Source organism: Athene cunicularia (genome assembly GCF_003259725.1).
Source record: "Athene cunicularia isolate RWA chromosome 17 unlocalized genomic scaffold, athCun1 chr17_part1, whole genome shotgun sequence".
NCBI lineage: Eukaryota > Metazoa > Chordata > Aves > Strigiformes > Strigidae > Athene > Athene cunicularia.
Genome location: NW_020799122.1, coordinates 940,098 through 962,811, shown reverse-complemented (window position 1 = coordinate 962,811; position 22,714 = coordinate 940,098). Strand labels below are relative to the sequence as shown.

The following is a 22,714-nucleotide window of genomic DNA, read 5'->3' as shown; positions in this document are numbered from 1 at the left end:
GAACTGAAATATTTGAGGAATTTTTTTCTCAATGAGGAATTCAACTGTTGAGTGAAGTCTCCAGACTTACTTCTCATATCTGCCTTATCTGGGTGTTGATACTCCTTGGGTTTATCGTTATTTTAAAAATGAGTAATATTACTATTAGTTAACACTTTTTAGTAGAAAAGGCCAATGTTTGGAGCTTGGTGCTGCTTACACGTAGATGAGGGAGGGCATTTGTTTTAACAGGCCCGAGACATCCACACCCTTGTACTTGGGTAGTGCTGCCTTATGTGGGCACGCTCTCGGACGAGGTAGTAAGTGCCGAAATCTGGTTGTTGATTCACCAGACAGTTGGAAGGGGGGTTGTCTTCACCCCTCCGAGCTTGTGTCGCCTGAGCTGAGCAGGGGCCGTGTCTCCCCAAGCACCAGCCGCGGGCACCGGGGGGGTGCGGGAGGTCTGTAACACTGTGCTCCTGCTTCAGCTCTGAGCGTGAGCTGAGAATGTCATCGGCTCCTCTGCGGGTGTCCCTGACGTGCTGACGTACCGAGGGGTTAATGAGATTGGCAATTAGGAAACCTTGCATTTCGAAAGAGCGGTGGGCTGGGGGTTAATGTGCACACATGGAAGGGGCATGGCAGCGTCTACCGCTGGGTGTGAGTGAGTCTGTGACCTGCTCTCCCCTTCCTTGGGGCTGTCAGAACCTGCTCCCTAACTGCTGGAATTCACCTGTTCCACGTTGGCTCTTTCAGTGAGAGCTGTGTAACCCGCTGGCTGCCCAAGATGGTGAAGCTGGACATACACACGCTGGCGCACCACCTCAAGCAGGAACGGCTGTATGTCAACTCGGAGAAGCAGCTTATCCAGAGGCTCAATGCAGATGTGTTGAAGACGGCTGAGAAGCTGTACCGCACGGCGTGGATTTCCAAGCAGCAGAGGATTAACTTGGACAGACTGATCATAACAAGGTGAGGAGGACCTCAACTTCTAAACTTCCGTGAATGGCGGCAGATCCATCAGATTTTTCACACTTAGTGCCTGGAGCCCTTTGCTGTTCTGATTGTTAAAATGGTTGAGTTTTAAAGCGAATCTCAACCAGGGAATCTGACTCACCTGAACCTTGCTTGCTGGCTGTCTAAACTACCTTTATTTAATCTATGTGTTTTGCTTCCGTTCGTAGTTCACGGGAACAAACTCCCCTTATTGCTGAACTTGCAGCACATTTGTATTAATTGTACTGGAAGCCTTTTTTTCCCTGGTGGTATTGTTAATAGATTGAGCACGTGGCATCTTTTATGAAGTTTGTTTGCTTAAGAGTTACTTAAACTGTTTCAATGTTTTTCCTTAAAGTGCCGAAGCCTCTCCTGCTGAATGCTGCCAGCATGCTAAAATCCTGGAGGACACACAGTTTGTGGACGGGTATAAGCAGCTGGGATTTCAGGAGACGGCTTACGGAGAATTCCTAAACAGGCTGAGAGAGAACCCGAGGCTTATTGCGTCCTGCCTGGTTGCCGGAGAGAAGCTCAACCAGGACAACACCCAGAGCGTCATCCACACGGTCTTCACCTCGATTTATGGCAACTGCATCATGCAGGAGGATGAGAGCTACCTCCTGCAGGTCCTCCGCTACCTGATTGAGTTTGAACTCAAGGAGAGCGACAACCCTCGGCGGCTGTTGAGACGGGGCACCTGTGCCTTCAGCATCTTATTCAAACTGTTCTCTGAAGGACTCTTTTCTGCAAAACTCTTTCTCACTGCAACTTTACATGAGCCAATCATGCAGCTTCTGGTTGAAGATGAAGACCACCTGGAAACTGATCCAAACAAGTTAATCGAGAGATTCTCCCCGGTACAACAGGAAAAGTTATTTGGAGAGAAAGGCACAGAAAAGTTCAAGCAGAGAGTCCAAGAGATGGTTGACTCCAATGAGGCCAAGCTGGTGACCTTGGTGAACAAATTCATTGGCTATCTCAAACAAAACACATACTGTTTTCCTCACAGCTTGAGATGGATTGTGTCACAAATGTACAAAACGCTCTCGTGTGTAGACAGGCTGGAGGTTGGGGAGGTCAGAGCAATGTGCACAGATCTTCTCCTAGCGTGTTTCATCTGCCCTGCAATTGTTAACCCAGAACAGTACGGGATAATTTCCGATGCTCCTATAAATGAGGTGGCAAGATTTAATCTGATGCAGGTAGGATTCACTTTAGTCTTTAAAAAAAAAAAAAAAAAAGTATGAATGTTCTTGGCCTTTTTTTTTTCCACTAGAACTGATGTTACTACAGTAAAGGTACTGTCCCTCCTACCTAGAAGATAAATGCTAACAAAATATTTCTGTTAATTGCAGAAAAGGTGTGCTCCAAACTTTATCTGTTTACTTAACATACTGACTTAAAAATATGACAGCATGTATTCCTTTATCTCTTAGGAGAGTTGCAAATGTACTTTATAAAAGCTCTGATAAGGGATGGAAGCCAAAGGGTAAAACTGACTATAAGGTGAATTCTGGAATGTGGCTAAAGGAGTGATGTGCAGTTCTTGATAATGTCAAATATTATTCTGGCTATTGCACAAAATAATATTTTGCTGAAAAAAGCTTCTTGTCTGGCAGTACCGACCAGTTTTCTGGTGGGTAGCTGTCTCCTGTTTCATGAGACTTTGGAGTATTCCCCAGCCCTCATGACAAATTTTTGTCTGTGTGGAAATACTTGGGCAACTTACTGATGGTGTGTCGAGGTGTAGTCTGAAGGTACGGAGCGCTGCGCGTCCGACTCGGGGTATTCCCCACGCAAGGGACAAAACCCACTGTTTGATGTAGCCTGTAAACTGGGCAGGGAGCGATTCTCTCAGAGTCATCGCTGGGTGGGTTTTACTCACTGGGCTGTTACTGACGGGGCCTGGCCAGGGCTTTTCTAAAAGGCACCAGCAGTCCTCTCCCGTGGCACCGCTTGGGTGGTGTCGCAGAGCTTGCAGGGGGCGACTCCTGAACCTCCAGCTGCAAAACAACTCTCAGTTTTAATAAGGAATTTGTGCTCTGAAACAAGGGTTAGCCCTCTTGCGATTTTTTTTTTCCCTTCAGTTTATTCTCAGTAAAATATATACATTTAAGATGACCTGGATTCAACTCTCAATTCTGACGTGTTGTAAAAACAAAACATGCTTTGTTCCCGGGTCGGGGGGAAGTATGGATGCTCGCAGCATACTGCGTGTGCAGATTTTCTTGTTAAACGCAATGACTGCTTTTTTTCTAAAGCTCCTTATATTTTTTTTCTGCCGTGAAAGCAAGTGCAAGGCTCTGTCCACTCAGAAGTATTTCTCAGAGTATTAAATTGGAAAAAAAAAAAAAAATCAGAACGGAGGAGTTTTTTTATAATCGGATCCACCATGCTGTTTTGAAATGCTTATTCTTCATCCTGCTTCTTCATTTCAGGTTGGGAGGCTTCTGCAGCAATTAGCAATGACAGGTTCTGAAGAGGGAGATCCACGTTTGAAGAGCAACCTTGCTAAATTTGACAAAGTAAGAATCCAGACACAAAAAGTTAAGACTTACATGTTTGCTTCATCCTTCTGCAGCCTTTTTTTTTCAGATGTTGCAAAGGACTTAGTAAGCATTTAACTTCCAAGTTATGTGTACCGAAAAGCAGATTAAATTCTACAGAAAGCTGTGAACAAAATCTTGAGTACCAGAACAAGGGGTTGGGGTTCTTGCTTGTACTCTGACATAATACTTCTTAAAAGAAAATGCAAAAGAGGAATAAAAGCAAGTTACCTTTTAAACTGAGATGCTGAAGTGCCGTCTGTGGATTTTCTGCTGAACCTAGAGAAAACACTTTGATCTGAAGATAACTTTTTGTATGGAATCTGGTTTAACACCAAGTAATTTGTCAGCGCAAGTAGCTTCTGTTCCTTTTTCCCGTAGTTTTGCTTTTCTGTTCAGCTTTTCCTTTGTTAGCATGAATCATCCGTAGCAATACGGAGGTTGGCTTCCTTGGAAGAACAGTGCCACTAATGAACTTTGTATTGTCATATGCTTAAAAAACTCTTGATTTGCTGGGTAACTTCCAGGTTTTTGCTAATTATAATTGTTACACAGTCAGCATCCAAAGTTGCATATTTATTATGCAAGTAATATTCAATCAGATTAGAAAGTGATATTGTGTGTTGCTTCCTTATTTCACTTTTAGTCTATGCTCAGCGCATTCTTCAGGAAGGGGCAGTTTAATGGCTGTAAAACAGTTTAAATTTTTTTTTTAATATAAGGACACACTTAAGTAACACTTGATTGCAGAAAAGGAATGAAGGAAACACCAAAACTAACTGCAGGCTTTCCTTGCTTGCTCTTCAGTGATTTTAATGATACGTGGTATTTTATCCTACGATTTTGAAAGTAGGAAGGAGAACTTACATCGTTATGTAAACTACTAAACTCTTGTTGTAACTTATGTTCTTTCCAAACTCTAGCAAATGGTGTCTCATTTAAAATATTTCTTCTCTTTGCAGAGCTGTGTCGCTGCTTTCCTGGATGTAGTTATTGATGGGCGTGCGGTTGAAACTCCTCCGATGTCTTCTGTCAACCTTCTGGAGGGGTTGAGTAGAACCGTGGTGTACATGACGTACAGCCAGCTGACTACTCTGGTAATACCTTACCTTCTTAAACAGGAGGAGTAGAAACTCGTCGCCGTGTGTTTACGGATAGGGTAAACAGGGTTGATGATTTATGCTGCAGTTCTTACCAACACTAACTGTATGTTTTTAGGTTGGCTTTATGCGGAATGTGATGTCGAGTGATCAGCTTAAGGAAGATCGGATGGCTTTAGAAAACTTGCTGGCGAACTTACCCCAGAACAAACCAGGGAAGAGCAGCAGCCTTGAAATGACTCCTTATAATACCCCACAGCTTTCCCCTGCAACTACTCCGGCTAACAAAAAAAATCGATTACCAATAGGTAAGGAGAGCAAGCAGACTCCTTCCCTGATGTCTGATACCTTGATACATTTTCTGTGCCATCTGTTCAGTCATCTCTTGGGGCTGCTCTGTGACTACACCTTCAGTTCCTACTTTTTCCTTTCCAATGCAAGTACGTGAGCTTCAGCGCTCTGGATTGAACTTGGGAAAAACCGCTGGGGTGGTTGGCAGCCACACTAGTGAGCACGGTGTGTACTAAAGTGTGAAGATGGGAAGCAGGTCTGGGAGGGAGGATTGCTGAGGAAGGTGGTAAGATGGAAGCAATCACATTTCGTTAGTGGGATAGAATAAGTTTAAAACTTTTCTGTCTCAGGAGGATGAAAAAGCAAGAGCAGCACTTTTAAGAGTACGTGCTGAGAAGAGAACCTTTCTCCTTTCTCCATTATTTGCCCAGGCTCATTCCAACTGTTAGTATGGTGCAATGCAATTTTATGTTTGTTGGGTTTTTGTCCTCTTTTTGAATAGGATTTCTGGGTCTTAAGTTCTCCATTTCAATAATACTTTCTCTTAAAATAGGAAGTGTTGTGCTCTTCTTCACTGTATATTTACATATATAACCATGTGGGATATTTTTATTGGAGAGATTTGGTGTTAGCATGTTACAGGATGAAACGTGTAGAGCCCTATAAGTGGCAAAACCCCCCCAAAACCATCCCCAAAACAAATTGCTCTAACTCTGCTTTGGAATGGTTCTGGTCTTACACCTATGCAGTAGTGGCACAGCAGCGTTTATTTTATGGTATAAAATAGCTTTTGCTCAAAGTTTTTATTTCTTTTGTTTCATTTTAATGCTTTCGAAATCCAGGACAGCAATTGGCAGCCATTACTGCCTGGGATACTTCTGCTACCAATCTTTCAGCTCATATAACTCTAGTAACCCCTTTTGGTGGGTAATGCCCTCTTTCCATTCTTTTCTGTGAAACTTGTACTTACAAGTCATGACTTAAGCATGCCTTCGGTTTACTTTGGCGATCAGTTGCTTTTTCGGATTTCTTCATTGATTTCTGTACGAGACTCATTTCCCATGTACATGTAGTTTTTAAAAGCACGTGTGCCTTGGTGTGATAATCAGAATTTGGCTGTGACTTCTGCACACTTGCCTTGCTCTCCCCGGATCAGACAGAGAAATAACTGGCGTCATGCTGCCGTACTTAGAAATCTTAATTCCACGTGGGTGTTTTTCCTTCCACGGTGCCAAACGTGGGAATGTGAGGCTACTTGGAAGAATAATAGAGTCACAAAATAATCAACCTGATGTTGAATTGTGTGTCTGGGTATGAGACACCTGTTAGAATAAGGTTTCCCTGCTTTTTAGGAGAAAAAAACCTTCTAGATAAATTAGAGTTATAAACCACAGGAACGTAGACTTTTTTTGTTCTCATGTACTCCATTTATTATGGGTCTTTCTGTGGTTGGAATAAACGGAACTCATGCAGGCAAACACGACACAGTATACGTTGTTTCTCTAAACTTCTATGTTGAAAGTTTGCTCTTTCGCAGTTCAGCACTCAAATTTAACTAGTTCTACCTCTGAAAGTGTAAGACGACTTTTCATTTTTAAGTTTATTTAGTATGTGTTATTAATTCAAAACATTGCCATTTTGTATTTCCATCGTATTGTCTTGTCTTCCCCCTTAAACAAAGGAGAGCTTTCTCATGTGGATATGTCAAAATATTTTCTTAGCAACTCGCAGTAGAAGTAGATCGAATATTCTCATGGATCAGCACGGAGATCATGAAGGATCGTCCCAGGAGACTATTCCAGAAGTTCAGCCGGAAGAAGTGCTGGTGATTTCTTTGGGGACAGGCCCCCAGATTACTCCAGGAATGATGTCAGAAAACGAGGTATGTGAAAACTGTCACCTCTCGGATATTTTGAAAAGTGCAGCCTCTGTGTTCTGTAGTAGCAGAACAGTTGTGACACTATTTGTGGGCAATAAATGCAGAATGGGAATTAAAATCCTTATTTCATTTTACTGAACTTGGGGGTTGTAGCTTTCAAATTTCCCTTTTTAGATGTTTTTTTTCCCCTCACTTCGTATATCTGCAAGGTACCAAAAGCAGTATATTAAGGCAGGAAAAATGAACCTGGCAGATTTATGAAGAGGCTGTGTCATCTAGCACACTTAAGAGCAGACCTGGCTGTTGTTTCCGAGCCTGAAGAAGCTGGTTTGCTTCTCTCCATGCGTGCTCTGTCCTTTGGATGAAGTGCCCCAGGTGACTGACAGAACTGGAACGCCGATCCTGACGTTTCGGGCAGCTCAGACTTGGGGGGCAGAGGCCCAGCTCCTTGCGAGGGTGGAGCTGTGGTTGTGTTGCCCCAAACGCCTGCAAGCGTGGCGTGAGGCTGCGCAGCCCTTCCGCCGGCCGTGGCACAGCTGCTGCTTTCACCTCTGCAGCCTTCCTGGCAGTTTGGGTGATCTCCTTCTGCAGCCTCCTAACCTACAGCAGTCTGCTGGGGTGATGAGGGAGCTGGTGGCTCCGTTATTATCAGGACTTGCCTTATCTTCACGTCTTGGTTACCTACATTCCCTCCAAGCTCTAACTTTGGAGATGGCTGTCTCTTTTTTCCAACAGAATGTTAGAAATTTGATTGTGTCATTAACACGTAGGGAAGAAAATGCAAAAAAAGTGCGTGCAACGTTCTGTTTACTGTGTAATTATCTGAAAAATAGATGGTTTTAAGCAAGTCTTGTTTCTTTCCTCCACTCTCCAGGTCTTAAATATGCAGCTTGCAGATGGCGGACAAGGAGATGTCCCCGTTGATGAAAACAAACTCCATGGTAAACCTGATAAAACCTTGCGCTTTTCCCTCTGCAGTGATAATCTGGAAGGAATATCTGAAGGTGAAGGGCTACTTAAGTCTTGAAGAAGTTTCGTCCCTTTTTTTTTTTTTTTTTTTTTTTTTTTTTCCCATTTTGAAGACTGTGCTATTTGACCCTGAGAGCCATTCAGAGAAAAAAACTCTGGACCTAAATTTTGACCAGCAAAGGCATAACTGAGTCTGAGAATTAGGAATAAAAAAAAAAAATTTAAGAGAGAGAAAACGGATTTATTTTTTGTTTTCAAACTTAAATGTAGTACTAATTATTGAGACAGTCTAACCTAGACTTCTCAGATTTATTTTTTGTCATGTTTTAATATCTCAGAATAGTTTCTGGACTCTGGACAGTTCCTTTACATGAACCTCAGACACAACAAAGCACAGGTTGATTTGTGGGATTGAAGAGGTTTGTACAGATCACTCAGCACACATTATTTTGTGTCACTTCCATTATTGAGTTTTTGCTCGCTCTTTCCTCAAAAGAAGAAAACAAATTCATGGACAAATAAACTAATGGCAAAGCCTTTATTGACTTTTTAGTTGCGGTTAAGTATGGTAACAGTGAGATTCCAGCCATTTCTGGTAATATGTGTGTAGATTATTATAGTTATCATGGTACTCTAAACATGGGAAGTACAGGTCGTGGTGCTGGTTAAGTATCTGTAGGAAAAGGATCAAGAGTAGAGCAAATGCACATTTACTCCATCAAGTCAGCATCTTATATTGGAACTGCTACTTCATTTCTTTTCACCTTCCTAGTTAGTCGTGTCCTGGATAGTTAATGTTGCATATTTAGGAACTGTTGCTCAAATCTGATCCGCAGTGGAATGTGTTTTCACAGGCCCTTCCAATCGCTCCAACTCGGTGTCGTCTCTGGATTTGGAAGGGGAGTCGGTGTCGGAGCTGGGCGCGGGCCCCTCCGGCAGCAACGGGGTCGAGGCGCTGCAGCTGCTGGAGCACGAGCAAGGCAGGTGCAGATTCTCTCACATGAGTGCCTGGGGTGCTGTAGGTGCTGAAGCCAAAGTTCTGTGGAGAAAGATTGGAAAATTGACTAGTTCAGGAAAAAATAAGTAAAAGTTTTCCTTGTGCGATCATGCTTGCATTTATTTATGGCTTTGTTTTGTGGTTGTTTGCTTTTTTTTTTTTTTTCCTAGAAATACTTCTTGTAGTCCATTGTTAGGAAAAGGAAATCTCATGGAAATTTGAATCTTAAGTCCTTTATAGGAAACAGCTTGTAAAGTTTTGCTTGACAGGCCTTACTTTAAAACACTCTCTGACAGAATTAGAGGGTGAGTGGGTTGGTTGTTTTCCTATAATGTACTCTTACAGGTTTTTTTTCAATCAGAATTGGACAAGCCTTTGAAAAAATTGAGAACTTTTTTATTTTTATATAGCCACAACTCAGGATAACCTTGATGACAAGCTCCGTAAATTTGAAATCCGTGATATGATGGGGTTGACTGATGACAGAGATATATCAGAAACTGTGAGCGAAACTTGGAGTACAGATGTCTTGGGAAGTGACTTTGATCCAAATATTGATGAAGATCGTTTGCAAGAAATAGCAGGTAACTTGGTGGGACAGCTGGTATGTTAAGATGCTTCATGCTTGCTCTAAAATAGTGAGGCTGCAGAGCCCTCCTCCTCTCTTTCTAAATAAGTGTTTTCATTGATTAAACTGGAGCTTTTCTGTAGGAGGATTTTGTGTGCATGACCTGTATGCTATTTGGTTGCTCAGTTCTGTGTTTTCAACAGTGTCTTTCGTGAGTATTAAGGACACTTAAAATGTGTTCTCATTTTTCTCTCCTATTAGAGCTGCCTTCAGGAAGCCTGTATCTAGCTATACGCTTCGGCTTTACTTTTGCAGGTGCGGCTGCAGAGAACATGCTAGGCAGCTTGCTGTGTTTGCCAGGTTCAGGATCCGTGTTGCTTGATCCCTGCACAGGTTCAACCATATCAGAAACCACGAGTGAGGCGTGGAGCGTGGAGGTGTTACCAAGTGATTCAGGTCAGAATCGGGCAGGTTTTGCTTATCTTGTTAGTGGGAATCAGAACTCCTCCAGAGGCGTGTAATGCAGAACGGCAGCATCTTCTTCTCTTGCCTTGAGAAATGATTATCCTAGGGTTAAGTTAGTGTGTGTGATTATTGGAAGAACAAACTCTTCCTAGGCGGAGAGAAGATGGAAAGCATTGTGAGAGATTTACTGCTATTAAGAAACTCTTAAGGGTCAAAAAGGGAGAGAAGGTTTGCAAAGCAAACTTCTGTTGGCTTTCCTTCCCTGCGGGTTTAAGTAGGGCTGTCTGGGATCGTGGTTTACTTTGGTTAGTGAAGATATGACTGTGTACTCTGGTCTCATAAGAAATACTTAAACCAGTGAAAACTTGTTAGAATGCCCGTGCAGACAGAGCAGTGCTCTCTGTGCAGTCCTGCCTTCTGTCAGGGAGGAAACTTGCTGAAGGGTTGAGTTGGCTTAGAACTTAATACACGGCGTCAGCATCCCCCCCTGCCCTCTGTGTGTGGATATTAAGGGTGCGTGGCATGGAGTAATGATACTTTTTCTCTCTGCCCTTCACTGTCTCCCTTTTGTAGAGGCCCCAGACTTAAAACAGGAGGAACGACTACAAGAACTGGAAAGCTGTTCTGGGCTGGGCAGCACGTCTGATGACACGGATGTGAGGGAGGTCAGTTCACGACCCAGTACGCCCGGCCTCAGCGTTGTATCAGGTGTGTTTGGTTGCCTCTGGAAACACGCTGCTCCCTTAGCACCTCACCAGCATCTGCTTTGGTTGTGCAGCGTTTCACTCGTAACTCTCTGTACTCATTCTGGAATTTTCAAGGCGGTAATTCTTTGTTCATGTTACAGAAGAAATAAAAAAGGCAGCAGAGCATTGAACACTCTCTGCTACGGTAGCAATGGTCACCAGTGCAGTGTTGATTTGGAAGAAAACTCCCAACTTCCTTGCATTTAGTTTTATTATCGCAATGTTTTTATTTAAGTAAATCAGCACATGTCTACTTCAGTTCTTCCTTTTCTGAAAAGTATTTAACAGAACAAAGTGTCTTTCTGATGCCTGTTGTCAAAGCGTGTTCATGGTTACTTTAAACAGTCGAGCAGAAAAAAATGTTATTTAGGAGTATAGAAATTCATGATGTCTCTAGGTGCTGCTGTACGTTAGGACTTGAGTATTACATTGGTCACCAAATGCTTTAACAGCTTCGGGATTTTGCTGCCTTTTTCTCTGAAATTCAGACTGTTACAGATGCTTCTTTTGTTATGTGTAAGGTATTAGTGCGACATCTGAAGATATTCCTAATAAGATTGAGGATCTCCGGTCAGAATGTAGCTCTGACTTTGGGGGAAAAGACTCCGTGACAAGTCCTGACATGGATGAAACGGCCCACGGTGAGTGAGTGAGTGACCTGTAAATGAGAATTAGACTCTCCAGTAACTGAAGTCTCACAAATGACATTTGTAGAACCTTAAATTTTACCATTTCTCCCAGTTTCAAAGTTCTGGTGGCTGAGCTTAACATTTTCCTTATTTGCTAGCCCTGTGTTTGTTTGACAAAGAGACTCCAGTACTTTGTAGTACTGGAGCTTGGGTACTAGAGCTGAGATCCCTTCTCCTGACTCAGGTTACACCGACTGTGCTCTTGCATTCTGGAATTGGTCTGCTCCTCAGGATTTCCCCATTTTCGTGATGTCATTCTTTTTTTCAGTGTACTCCAGAGGTCTTTCTGTATAAGAATATCTTTTAAAACATTTTGCAATGTAAGTTTCGTAAACTTCTGTTGCTGAGGGCTGTTTTTCCAGTGTTCCTTATGGTGTAGGTAATTCCTGGTACAGCACTAACATTTTTTTTTTCTGTATTTCAGGAGCCAGTCAGTTGACATCTCCTCCTTCTCAGACAGACTCTTTGCTTGCATTGTTTGACCCTCTGTCATCTAATGAGGGTGAGTTGTAAAGGATAAGCAGTTTTAAAAAATAGGCATTTTCAGTGCTTCTGTGTTAGTACCTCTAATTTGGAAGAATCTTGAAAGCAATGCGTGTGCCTTCTTTTATGCTTATGGCTGCAGGTGTCTCGGCTGTAGTAAGGCCTAAAGTACACTACGCCAGACCCTCGCACCCGCCGCCGGACCCACCGATCCTGGAGGGGGCTATGGGAGGTAACGAGGCCCGGTTACCCAACTTCGGCTCTCACGCTTTGATCCCGACGGATTTGGAAGCGTTCAAGCAGAGACACTCCTACCCCGAGAGGCTGGTGCGCAGCAGGAGCTCGGACATCGTGTCCTCGGTTCGGAGACCCATGAGTGACCCGGGGTGGAACAGGCGGCTTGGGAATGAGGAGAGGGAGCTCCCCATGCCGACCCCCGGCACCGGGGCAGCTGTGCTGGTGGCTGCATCCCAGTCGTCGTCTTCGTCTCCCAGTAAAGACTCCTCCAGGGGAGAGGTAAGGCTTGTATTTATCTTTTTATTTTTCCTAGCCTGCACGCTTTAATCACGCATCGAATGCCAGAAAGCTGGTATTAAATGTGTTTAGCCAAGAAATTACAGTGCACTTTTGTTACCTTTTAAATGTTGGCCAATAATGTTTTACAAGCTAAAGCTACAGATGTTCAGAGTGGCTTAAATGAATCTGGCGTCTGTTAAATTGACTGGATGAGCTTTACTTAATTTAGTGGGACTTCAGAAATACGTTTGTTGCAGGGTTTAAATTTAAAACACTGCCGCACCCTGAAAAGTAATTTTCTTTAAAGAAGTAAGTGAAACCTGAGTTTCTTCATGTCTTTGGTTTTGCATCTGTAGGCTGCCCTCTTCAGGAGGGATATTTCTAATGAAATCTGCTCTGGCTCTCTGTGCTCTGCCGTAGTTCTGGCTTTACAGTCGATGTAGCATAACCCAGTGTTGAGGAGAAATTTTGTCTTTACGCTCGGTGTGGTAGATGCTCAGATGTAGACTCTGTCCTTGTACAGATTGAAGAACGAAAAGACAGTGATGATGAGAAGTCTGACAGAAACAAGCCCTGGTGGAAGAAGCGTTTTGTGTCTGCCATGCCCAGAGGTAGGATCATGTCTGTCAGGTTTTGGAACTTTGGTAAGAGTACACGCTGCCTGTGTTATATCTTTAGTTGCTTTTATGGAAAGTTTTTACGGTTGGGCTTTGAAAAGCTGACCAGAGTGACGTAGAGTTGTTACAGAGTAAGAACTGTCCTGTTTAATTTTGATAAATAAAGCGTTCTTATTTATAAAATTGCAAGTGTTGCAGTAAAGAGAGAATTCTTGAAATACAAAGTATGCAATACCTGTGAAGAGGTGTGTAAGCTGAAAGGAATTTGGTCGGGCATTGCGTTATCTGAATCATCCGGTAACGTTGGAAGCCTTCTGTGAGGCCGCTCACTCCGTAGCTGTGGTAAGAACTCCATTGCCACTCCCCTGAGAGTGAGCCTGGGCCCTCTGTGGGTGGCTTTGGGTGACTTAGCTCTTGCCACACTGGCAAGTGGAAATTAGACTTTGGCTATCGTAAATAATTACCTTGTTTGAGGTAATATTTGGCTTTCATGCAGTGAATGATGACAACTGAGGATGGAACAATGTGTGCAATATTAAATATTCCTGGCTTTTAAAAAAAGTTAGAAAAGAACCAATGCAATCCTTGCAGGCTCTGTGTGACTTGAGATAACTTTACAGTATTCTAACACCCCTTTGTTTGCTGTCCCGTTTCACAATGTGCTGGCTTTGCATCTTCTCCCTAAACTTACTAGCGGGGACGAGTTGCCGGAAAAGATTGATGTCGTTGTGATGCTATTTGAGTTAGGGCTGTTGACCGAACTGAAGAGTAAATAAATACGTAAATAAAAATGGGAGGCTACCTGACTCCCTTGGCTAGTAGTTGCCTCAAGCGTGCTGTACCTGGAAGGCAAAGCTCTTCTGCCTGGCTCACGGTAGCCTGTCTGTTCAATGACAGTCCAGTTCCGTCCGCCCCACAGAGCGACTTACGCTTTTATTGATGTTTATTTGATGACAAACTTCTGCATTAGCCACTTCCTTAAAGTTTCTTCAATCTGGCCGTTATCTCAGAACAGCCTTTGATAAGGTGCCTTGCTTTTTCAGCTCCTATTCCATTTAGGAAGAAAGAAAAACAAGAAAAGGACAAAGACGACATGGTGCCTGACAGATACTCAACGCTTCAAGGTATGTGAGTAATGACAGTCTTTTCCTCTCCTAACGTGCCCTCTTGAGCTCCAGAGTGCCACCAGGAATCCCTTACAGAAAGGGGCACGCTGTTGTAGTTAACGCTCACGGTGTTCAGGACTGGCTTTCTGGATAAGAAAGTGAATAAAGACTTTTTAGCTTGAAGACTGTTTTTAAGTTGTCATGCTTCTGTTAATATGTATAGTATGGTCTTCACTCTTTTTTTTTTTTTTTTTTTTTTTTTGTCATAGCCGGGCTGTAAGGATAGCTGCAGACACGTTCCTGTAATAATTACTTAAGTGCTAAATTAAACACCCAGGTGGAAATCATGTTTAGCTTTCTGTTTGCCTAATCTTTTCTAGAAGTCTTCAAATACACAAGAACCAATTGTGTATACAGTATAAATATGCTAAGGATCTGGCTTTATTTGTTCACTTTCATTGTACTTTCCTTTCTGCTTTTGCTTCAGACTTTATAAGTATGTTTGAATTGTGGCTACGTGGAGCACAAGCAGCTATTGTTTGTCGTGGCTTAAAACAGAGTCCAGATGTGGAGTTTCGGTATTTGCGTTCAGTTGGCAGAGCACAGGATTAACTCCTGTTGTGTTCAATGGTCTTTTCAGACGATCCCAGCCCGAGGCTCAGCGCGCAGGCACAAGCTGCAGAGGACATTCTGGACAAGTACAGGAATGCAATTAAGAGAACCAGTCCGAGTGAAGGAGCCATAGTAAACTATGACGGTGCGGGTGAGGACCTGGCTTTTATAATCATCACCAGCATAGTTTCTCCTCCTTAAAACCACTTCAGTCTTCTAGAGCAGTGCTAGTACTAACAGCTGAACAATTTGAGCCCTAAACCAGGAACATTTCATCAAATATTCTGTGAGTCAGTCGCTCAGAGACTGGGAATTAAATCGGTATTCCCAATATTCTTTCACACTGCCACTGAAGCAGCTGTTTGTGAATAGCGCAGCTCTTACCGGCTTTGGTTTGTGTTTCATGCATGCTGAAGAAGTGTACTGCCTTCCAAAACTGATGAGATTTCTTCTTAGTGACTTGCAGACTGTATATTTTCAATACACTTTTTTCCACTTATTCAGAACAAGTTGGTTTGTTTGCTCTCTGCGTTCCCCCCTTCCTGACCTTAGAGTAACAGGAAGAAAATAGAGAATATTAAGTCCAGCTGCTTCTTCTGACTCCTCTCTTCAAGTGTAATGTTGTTTTTTTCATTTCCATAGAAGCTATTGGGGATGGTGAGAGTATGCATGACTCTCCGCGTGACGAGGCTTTGCAGAACATGTCTGCAGATGATCTCCCAGACTCTGCGAGTCAAGTAGCACAGCCACAGAGTTCTGCTTTCTCCTACAGGTAAATACGTTTGCAGGTTCAGTCTTACCCACACAGTAGAATTAAAAGCTGAAGTCACGTGATCGGTTCCTGCAAAAATCTTAATATGGGTCGGTTGTAAATTTTTACATGCTTTTCGTTTTAAGCATCTCAAACTGTCATATTTCCACTGATGAAGGGGGCATGTTGTAACCAGAAACAGAGCAATTCAGCGTTCAGGAGAATTCCTTTAAAACTGGTCTGGGGGCTGGATCAAAACAACTGATATTCTAAAGTCTTGATAACATTGGTATATTAAAATTGTGTTAATTAACTTTTAGGCAGTATTTAAAAAAAAAAAACCAAAAGACTGGTTATTGAAGAAGCAGACCTTACAGCAACTTTATTAAGAAAACATTTTTCCTCTTTAAGGGATGCAAAGAAGAAATTGAGATTGGCTCTTTGTTCAGCAGATTCTGTTGCCTTCCCGATGTTGACACATTCAACAAGGAATGGTCTGCCGGACCACATGGACCCCGAGGGTAAATGTTCTTCATACATACAGATATTTTGCACTGTGTGTGTTTCTTCCTCTCGCCCACCTAACGGCACTTGTGCTGCACCATTTATGGCAGCTTCTGCTTGGCACAGTTACAGAAAGCATGGGACACCTTTCCCCCCACCCCTCCGCAGTGTTTTCTTTCTTACTCCACGAACAAACCTGCCCAATACATCTGTAATGAAGTATCTCAGCTACAGTGCAGGTCGAGTCTGAAGCCGTGGAATAGACTCCTGAAATGCCTGTACCGTTGGGAACTGTGTTACAGTACTAACAGAGTAACGAGAGTGATTTACTGACTCCACTGACGTAGTTTGTGTGTCTCGTGTTTGCATCCCTCCGTTCATTCCTGGTTCATTTTCAGACACGTGAGTTTGTCACCTTGTCACCTTCTCTGGTCCTCTTCATGTTTCAGAATGGTTCTAAATACTAAATAAGCTAGTGATATGAAAACTTATCCCTTGATATCTGGAAAATTCAAAAAGACTTACTAAATTGTTTTTACAACCACATTTATTGCCCAACGTCCAGGAGTTTTGTTGTGAACTGTTACGTGTTTCCCATATTCAAAAACTAGTTTTCTTTTCGTCATGCCTACATTTCTTTTCCTTAATCGTTTTCCTTTGTTCTTTATTAGATAATGAAATTGTGTGCTTCTTGAAAGTTCAGCTAGCTGAAGCTATTAACCTCCAAGACAAGAACTTGATGGCCCAGCTGCAGGAGACAATGCGCTGTGTAAGCCGCTTTGATAACAGGACCTGTCGAAAGCTGCTGGCATCTATTGCAGAGGACTACAGGTAGCTTGTTCAGTATATTATTATTATTAATGGCTTTCCAAATGCATATATTTATTCACTGGCAGATTGAGAAGATCCCTTTTGGTTTAAATCGTACTTTACCAGATCAGGTTATTACATCTCTGCTTCCCCGCAGAATGATGAAATTGTCTCACCTATCTGCAAATGGCTTAAAAAAGCTTGGACCTTAAGTCACTCCAGATAGTAATAAACTCGGGTGAAGTCAATTTGTGGCTGATGTTCAGCTCTAACACACAAGAGATGCTGCTGTTTGGGATTTGGTTTAGTCTAGCGTTCTGGAGCGCTGCAAGGGCAGTGAATGCAGGCGGAGAAATCTGTATGAGATGGGACTTGCTAATTCAGGCATTATCTTTGTTTTAAAATGGAAGATTCCTCTTGCACTACAAACTCAACAGTTTGCAAAGCTGTTATCCTCTATCTTTATTATGGATCTAATGTAGAGCACTCTTTATTTTAGGAAGAGAGCTCCATATATTGCTTATTTAACTCGATGTCGCCAAGGCCTGCAGACGACACAAGCACACTTGGAAAGGCTGTTGCAGAGAGTGCTGCGAGATAAAGAAGTGGCCAACAGATACTTCACTACAGTGTGTGTGAGGTTACTGCTAGAGAGCAAAGAGAAGAAAATAAGGGAGTTTATTCAAGGTAAGTTTAATGCAGACTGTGGAATATTCCTTCACTCTGTATTTAGATGGGGGCTCGGGTTAACGTTTTAAAATACAGCTTCTGATCTGAGAAGATTATTAAAATGGTTTTTAATTTCAGCTGGTAAATTAATGTCTCAAATAGACAGATTACTGTGATTTAACAGTATTTTGTGGCAGCTAAACCATGGTCTGCATGTTTCATGGGCTAAGAGAATTAAGGTAATTTGCCTCGCTTGGCCTAAAAAGTTACGTTAAACCGTGTTATCTAGCATCTGCCCCATGGAAGAAGCTTTCATGCTGCTAGTTATTTTAGATCGACTGATAAATGATAAGTTGCAGCATTCAGTCCTCGGTACAGAGCCTGTGGCAGCACCTTAGAAGATACGGGGGATAGAGGTAGTATGAACCAAATCAAAGATTCAGAACTGTCACAGCACAAGGGATAACGGCACCGGGAAGGCAACTGTCTCAGGGTCACTTAAAGCAAACGTGTTTCTAAGTTCTCCATGCACACACGTGACTTAATGCAGTACACAGGAAATTTGGAGTCAGTTTTTGCTCCTGGAGCACGTAGTGCTGCGTACTAAATGTGCCCGAATAGGCTGGAATTAATATTAGAACTGATACGTACTGGGATTAGAGTTCTGGTAAGAAGGTTCAGTGACCCAGGAAGGAGTTAAAGCCCTTTCGTGGGACAGAGAGCGCTATTTCTGGATGGTCTAAAGGAGCAGTTGGCAGCTGTGGCACCGGGGCTGCTGGCAGGTGTGAGTGGCAGTTGTCTCCTGGCGCAGGCTGCTATAAATACGAGGCGGGTGCACGGCCGGTGGTTTGGTCACGCTGCATTACCCTGCCCGCGTCACTCCTCCTGCATTTGGTAGATAAATACGAATGTTGTGACTGTGCATGCTTAATAAGGGCAGGGTAGTGGTACACGGGGGTTTTCTGATCCCTCCTGTGCTGCCCCCCACCCTCTCAGGCTCTGGCGGCCGCCTGCTGCAGGGGCTGCTCTGGGTGTTATCTCTGGGGGCGGCTGGAAAGGCGGCGGCGGAGCTGGTACTGCGGCGGCAGCGATGAACACAGTAACAAGTGGGGTGTTTTGACCATATGTGTTATTTCCCTTATTGGGGTTTGGGCAAAACAGAGTCTCGGTGCTGCCTGGCAAGAAGCCTGAAGGTTTTTCTGGAAAGAGGAGCCCAGAATCTATCAGAAATTTTTTTTTTTTTTTTTTTTTTTTTTTTTTTTTTTTTTTTTTACTTACCTGAATGTTCTCTCTCTCTTTACTTTCTATCAGATTTCCAGAAACTCACGGCAGCAGATGATAAAACAGCCCAAGTTGAGGATTTTCTTCAGTTCCTGTACGGGGCTATGGCTCAGGATGCCATATGGCAGAACGCCAGCGAAGAACAGCTCCAGGATGCACAATTAGCCATAGAACGCAGTGTGATGAATCGTATTTTCAAACTGGCGTTCTACCCTAATCAGGATGGAGATATTTTGCGTGACCAGTAAGTTGATGTAGTTTGAAGTTCCTGGTTTCTCTTTTTGCAGTTGGTGCAGATGGAAGCTGTGCGGTCTTCACGTGACAGATTTGACCAAGCTAGCCGTGCCGTACAAACTCACGTTTTCTTTCAGAACGCTTTGTAACAGCACAAGGAAGTGCTTTGGCATCGTGTACGGAAGTTTGTGTCTGCAACAAACTGTTAGGACGGAGTAATCGTACGTGTAATGACTTGGGACACAGACTTTCAGGTCTGCAAGTGTGTATGCTGAGAGAGTGATGGAAATCCGCTTCGGGACTCCTCCCGTTGTCTGTTTTGGCACACTACTTTCCATGTGTTTGGGGATTTGGGGTTTTTGTGGTTCAGAACGTGCTGTTTGAGTGCTCTCCTGGCTGTGCAGTTGGACGTGACTCTGTGGCAAACTCCTCTGTGTCTCCTGCTGGCCTCCTGCCCCTTAGCTGCAGGTCCATCACCATTGTCTGCGTTCCTGAAGAGCTCTCCTGTAGTGCCAGACTGCAAACTGGTGGAAACCCCAGGGGGCTCCAGCCCGCCTGCTGCCTGCTTTTCACTCCTGGGTTTTGTGTTCGTTTCCAGGGTCCTTCACGAGCACATACAGAGGTTATCGAAAGTAGTGACTGCAAACCACAAAGCACTTCAGATACCTGAGGTAACAGCCTCTCCTTTCCTTCAGATCTGTACGTGTGTTGGGGTGCTTGTGTTTGGGGTGGGGAGGGGGGCTGCTTTGTTTTGCACTGAGAAGCATTGCTCTTCTATCTGACAGCTGAAATACCCTGCAGGAGAAATGCACTGTACCCACGAGTGATCCTTCCAGATCTGTTTTTTTCTGATTTAGCCACCCCTCCCCTGATAGGGAGATTTAAGAACTAATACTACACTGCACTAAGATGCAATAACTTTCTGATCATTTGTTTCGGAAGACAAGATTTGAATCCTTTATGCTTCTAACGTGATTCATACGCCGTAGCTGCGCTTTGCAGCTGTCAGGTTAACTTTCTGAACCAGCCAGAATGAACGGAACCTTGCAGACCTGTGAATCTGCCCAGTGCTCTCACTTTTCTCATGGTTAATAGGATAACTGGAAGGTTGGGAGGCTTAAGGCGTCTGTCAGAGGCTGGACGTTTGCAGCCTTCCTCCTTCTCCCTTCAGCACTTGCACTGCATGACTCAAAATGGTGAGTGTTCACAGAGCTGCTGATCAGGAGGGCTGAGACCTCCAGCTCTACTGTCATTTGCAACGGTGTGCCAGAGAAGGGGGGAAGAAACACAGGCTCATTGTGTCAGCTGCACCTTAGAGTGCTGCCTCCTTGTAGTTTTTCATTATAACACAGCAAGAAGCCACCTTCGTCGTGTGTGTAATGTAACCGTCTTGACTTAAAGCTTCCCGTTTCTCTGGAGCCTTGCTCCTGCTTGTGAGGCTCTGGTACTTCGGATTCTCTGTGGTGCACAGTAGTAGCTTGGACAAACAAGAACTGGCAGCATGTTGTTTTTTTTTTCCTAGGTATATCTCCGGGAGGCACCATGGCCATCTGCACAGTCTGAAATCCGCACAATAAGCGCTTACAAAACCCCCCGAGACAAAGTACAGTGCATCCTGCGAATGTGCTCAACCATCATGAACCTGCTTAGTCTGGCAAATGAAGATTCAGTACCTGGGGCAGATGATTTTGTTCCTGTTCTGGTCTTTGTCCTCATAAAGGTGAGTTCTTTTGCGAAGATCACGAGCCCCAGCTGATTCTTGTAATAAATGAGCAAAGTTTAGGAAGAAAAATAACGCATTTGGGTACCTGGGAGCATGCTAGGCTCAAACCCAGATCTAATTCAGCAGGTTTGAAATAGAAACATCAGAAATACGGTCACAGTTACGGGTTTTGAATCCAAGCAAAACTTTGCCTTTGGAACCCAGGGAGTTGGGGTGCAGATGTTGTGTGTGGAGTGGGGGGTTTTGAGGTGCATCCACCACCTGTCATCTGTGCCTGCTTCCCGCTGTCCCAGCACCGAGAGCCACACTAGGACTGGCTGGCACTGTGCTGCTGACCTTTTATGACATGTGAGCCTTCGGAGAACGCTCTGGCCTGTGTAAGAGGCGAAAACAACAGGCGTTTCCATGGCTCGAAACCCCCGATGACTTTTATGGATCTTGCCAGCGTTACCCTCCTTTCTCTCGGCCCGCTAATCGTTTCCCCTTGTTGGAAAGATGCTCCTTTCCTCGGGTCTGGTGCCTTTCTGAGTGTGCGAAGGGGGGTGGTCTGGATCAACAGTCAGTTCCCTACCGATCCGTCACATTACCACGTGCCGGGGACGCGTGAGGGGCCCTGCACAAATAGAATTGTGTTTTTCTGTTCTGTATCTTGCAATGTGTTATGTTTAGCTTTGCAAACAAGCTGTGAGTATCTCTTTCTTCTTTAACCCTCAGGCAAATCCACCTTGCTTGCTGTCCACTGTTCAGTACATTAGTAGTTTCTATGCCAACTGTTTATCTGGAGAAGAATCATACTGGTGGATGCAGTTCACAGCAGCAGTTGAATTCATTAAAACTATTGATGATCGCAAGTAACTCAAACAGCACACGTGTGGGCAGACTGTTAGCAGAAGAAGAGTCTGAAAGAATGTACAACAGCTGCAAAAGCTGAAGAAGAGACTTTCCTTGTATAATACTGTACAGAATTGAGGCATTTTAAAACACACCTTTACTAATCAAATTTAATTTAACAGATTTTTCCCTCTTCTCTTTCGGTTGCGATTTTTCTCCCCTGTAGACACTGGCACTGCAAAAGGGACCACAGTTTTCAGGTATTTTGGAATCTCAAAACATGCAGAAAATTCTTGACGCTTTTCCCACCACCCCTCTTCCTGAATTCTTGCTCACGTCAATAATTCACCTCCTTTAATTTCTAATAGAAAACCGAAACAAGAAGAATCAGGGCAACCACTTAGTATACTTTCTAGCTTAATACACCTTTTCTTAATAAACACCAGCCACACTGAAAGTTTGTAGTAGCTGACATTAGTTATCAGTTCTATTTCACCTAAACCCAAAATCTGAGAGGACAGTGTAAATATTATATAACTATATTTAATGCATTGCAATTCTCTTCGGACTCCTTACCCTTTGAATAAACAAGCAAAAGCCTCTCTGACCTCTAACAGGTTGTGACATACTGTGTTGTGGTAATGAAAGGACTTCCTCGAAAGGCTAAGATGAAAAAAGGGCAAACTGAACTATTTATTAAAATGTAATTAAAAATTACTGAAATTTCTAAAACTGGAATTTATAATAGGGCTTATTAGGTAGCTAAACACTTTTTGGCTAGGGCATTAGGGTGTTACAAAGGTTTGGATATATAGAGGAGAGGGACTGTAAGTTACAATAGATAAGTCTAATATAAAGAAGAAGAAATAAAATACCTTACTGTAATATTTTTTCTGAGCTATTGTGTATACTGTACAAACCCCAAACAGAGAACCTTAACAGAACCTTGGACTGTAATATATATTTTGATTAGTGACATTAAATACATATGCCAGGGGTTTCAGTGAATGTTTTTACTAAATGTTCTTCGTGTTGTCTGCTATGCAGCAGTGCAAGTTTTACTGTTCATATAAAATATTTTCAAAGATAACACTGTTCTTTATGAAACATATCATGCCATCAGTTCAGGGTGTTTTATAGATTTCTCACCCCACCTTTACCTTAAACTGACAGTTACCAATTTAAAGAAGTTTTTATGCACAACACCACATGGATTTTTCATGAGTGAAATGGTCTGAGTTAACGGCCGGTGGTTGTTACCTGTATATAAGCCCTCGCTGTTCTTTTTTAGCTAGAATTACAGTGAAAAAGGACAGCGAGCATTTGACTTTTTCATGTCAGTATTATTTCTT

At 43.2% G+C, this 22,714-nt stretch overlaps 1 protein-coding gene across 7 annotated transcripts; it reads left to right on the top strand.

Moving 5' to 3' along the window:
* Nucleotides 1-707: 707 nt before the first annotated feature.
* On the top strand, nucleotides 708-22,370 carry GAPVD1 (GTPase activating protein and VPS9 domains 1). Of its 7 annotated transcripts, none has more exons than XM_026860438.1 (26): nucleotides 708-951; nucleotides 1,334-2,177; nucleotides 3,414-3,500; nucleotides 4,484-4,618; nucleotides 4,740-4,929; nucleotides 5,755-5,835; nucleotides 6,634-6,794; nucleotides 7,666-7,732; nucleotides 8,615-8,740; nucleotides 9,168-9,341; nucleotides 9,587-9,781; nucleotides 10,364-10,498; nucleotides 11,058-11,177; nucleotides 11,650-11,727; nucleotides 11,851-12,224; nucleotides 12,748-12,835; nucleotides 13,885-13,965; nucleotides 14,588-14,710; nucleotides 15,202-15,331; nucleotides 15,722-15,831; nucleotides 16,486-16,645; nucleotides 17,124-17,311; nucleotides 18,605-18,818; nucleotides 19,407-19,479; nucleotides 20,331-20,528; nucleotides 21,246-22,370. In XM_026860438.1, exons 1-26 carry the CDS (start codon nucleotides 767-769, stop codon nucleotides 21,384-21,386), a joined length of 4,458 nt encoding a protein of 1,485 aa, XP_026716239.1. In that variant the 5' UTR covers nucleotides 708-766; the 3' UTR covers nucleotides 21,387-22,370. The 7 variants fall into 7 exon arrangements, with proteins under 7 accessions (XP_026716239.1, XP_026716242.1, XP_026716238.1 ...); XM_026860441.1 differs by having other exon boundaries at nucleotides 7,666-7,795; nucleotides 9,719-9,781; XM_026860437.1 differs by having other exon boundaries at nucleotides 7,666-7,795; nucleotides 9,641-9,781.
* The last annotated feature ends 344 nt before the right edge of the window (nucleotides 22,371-22,714 follow it).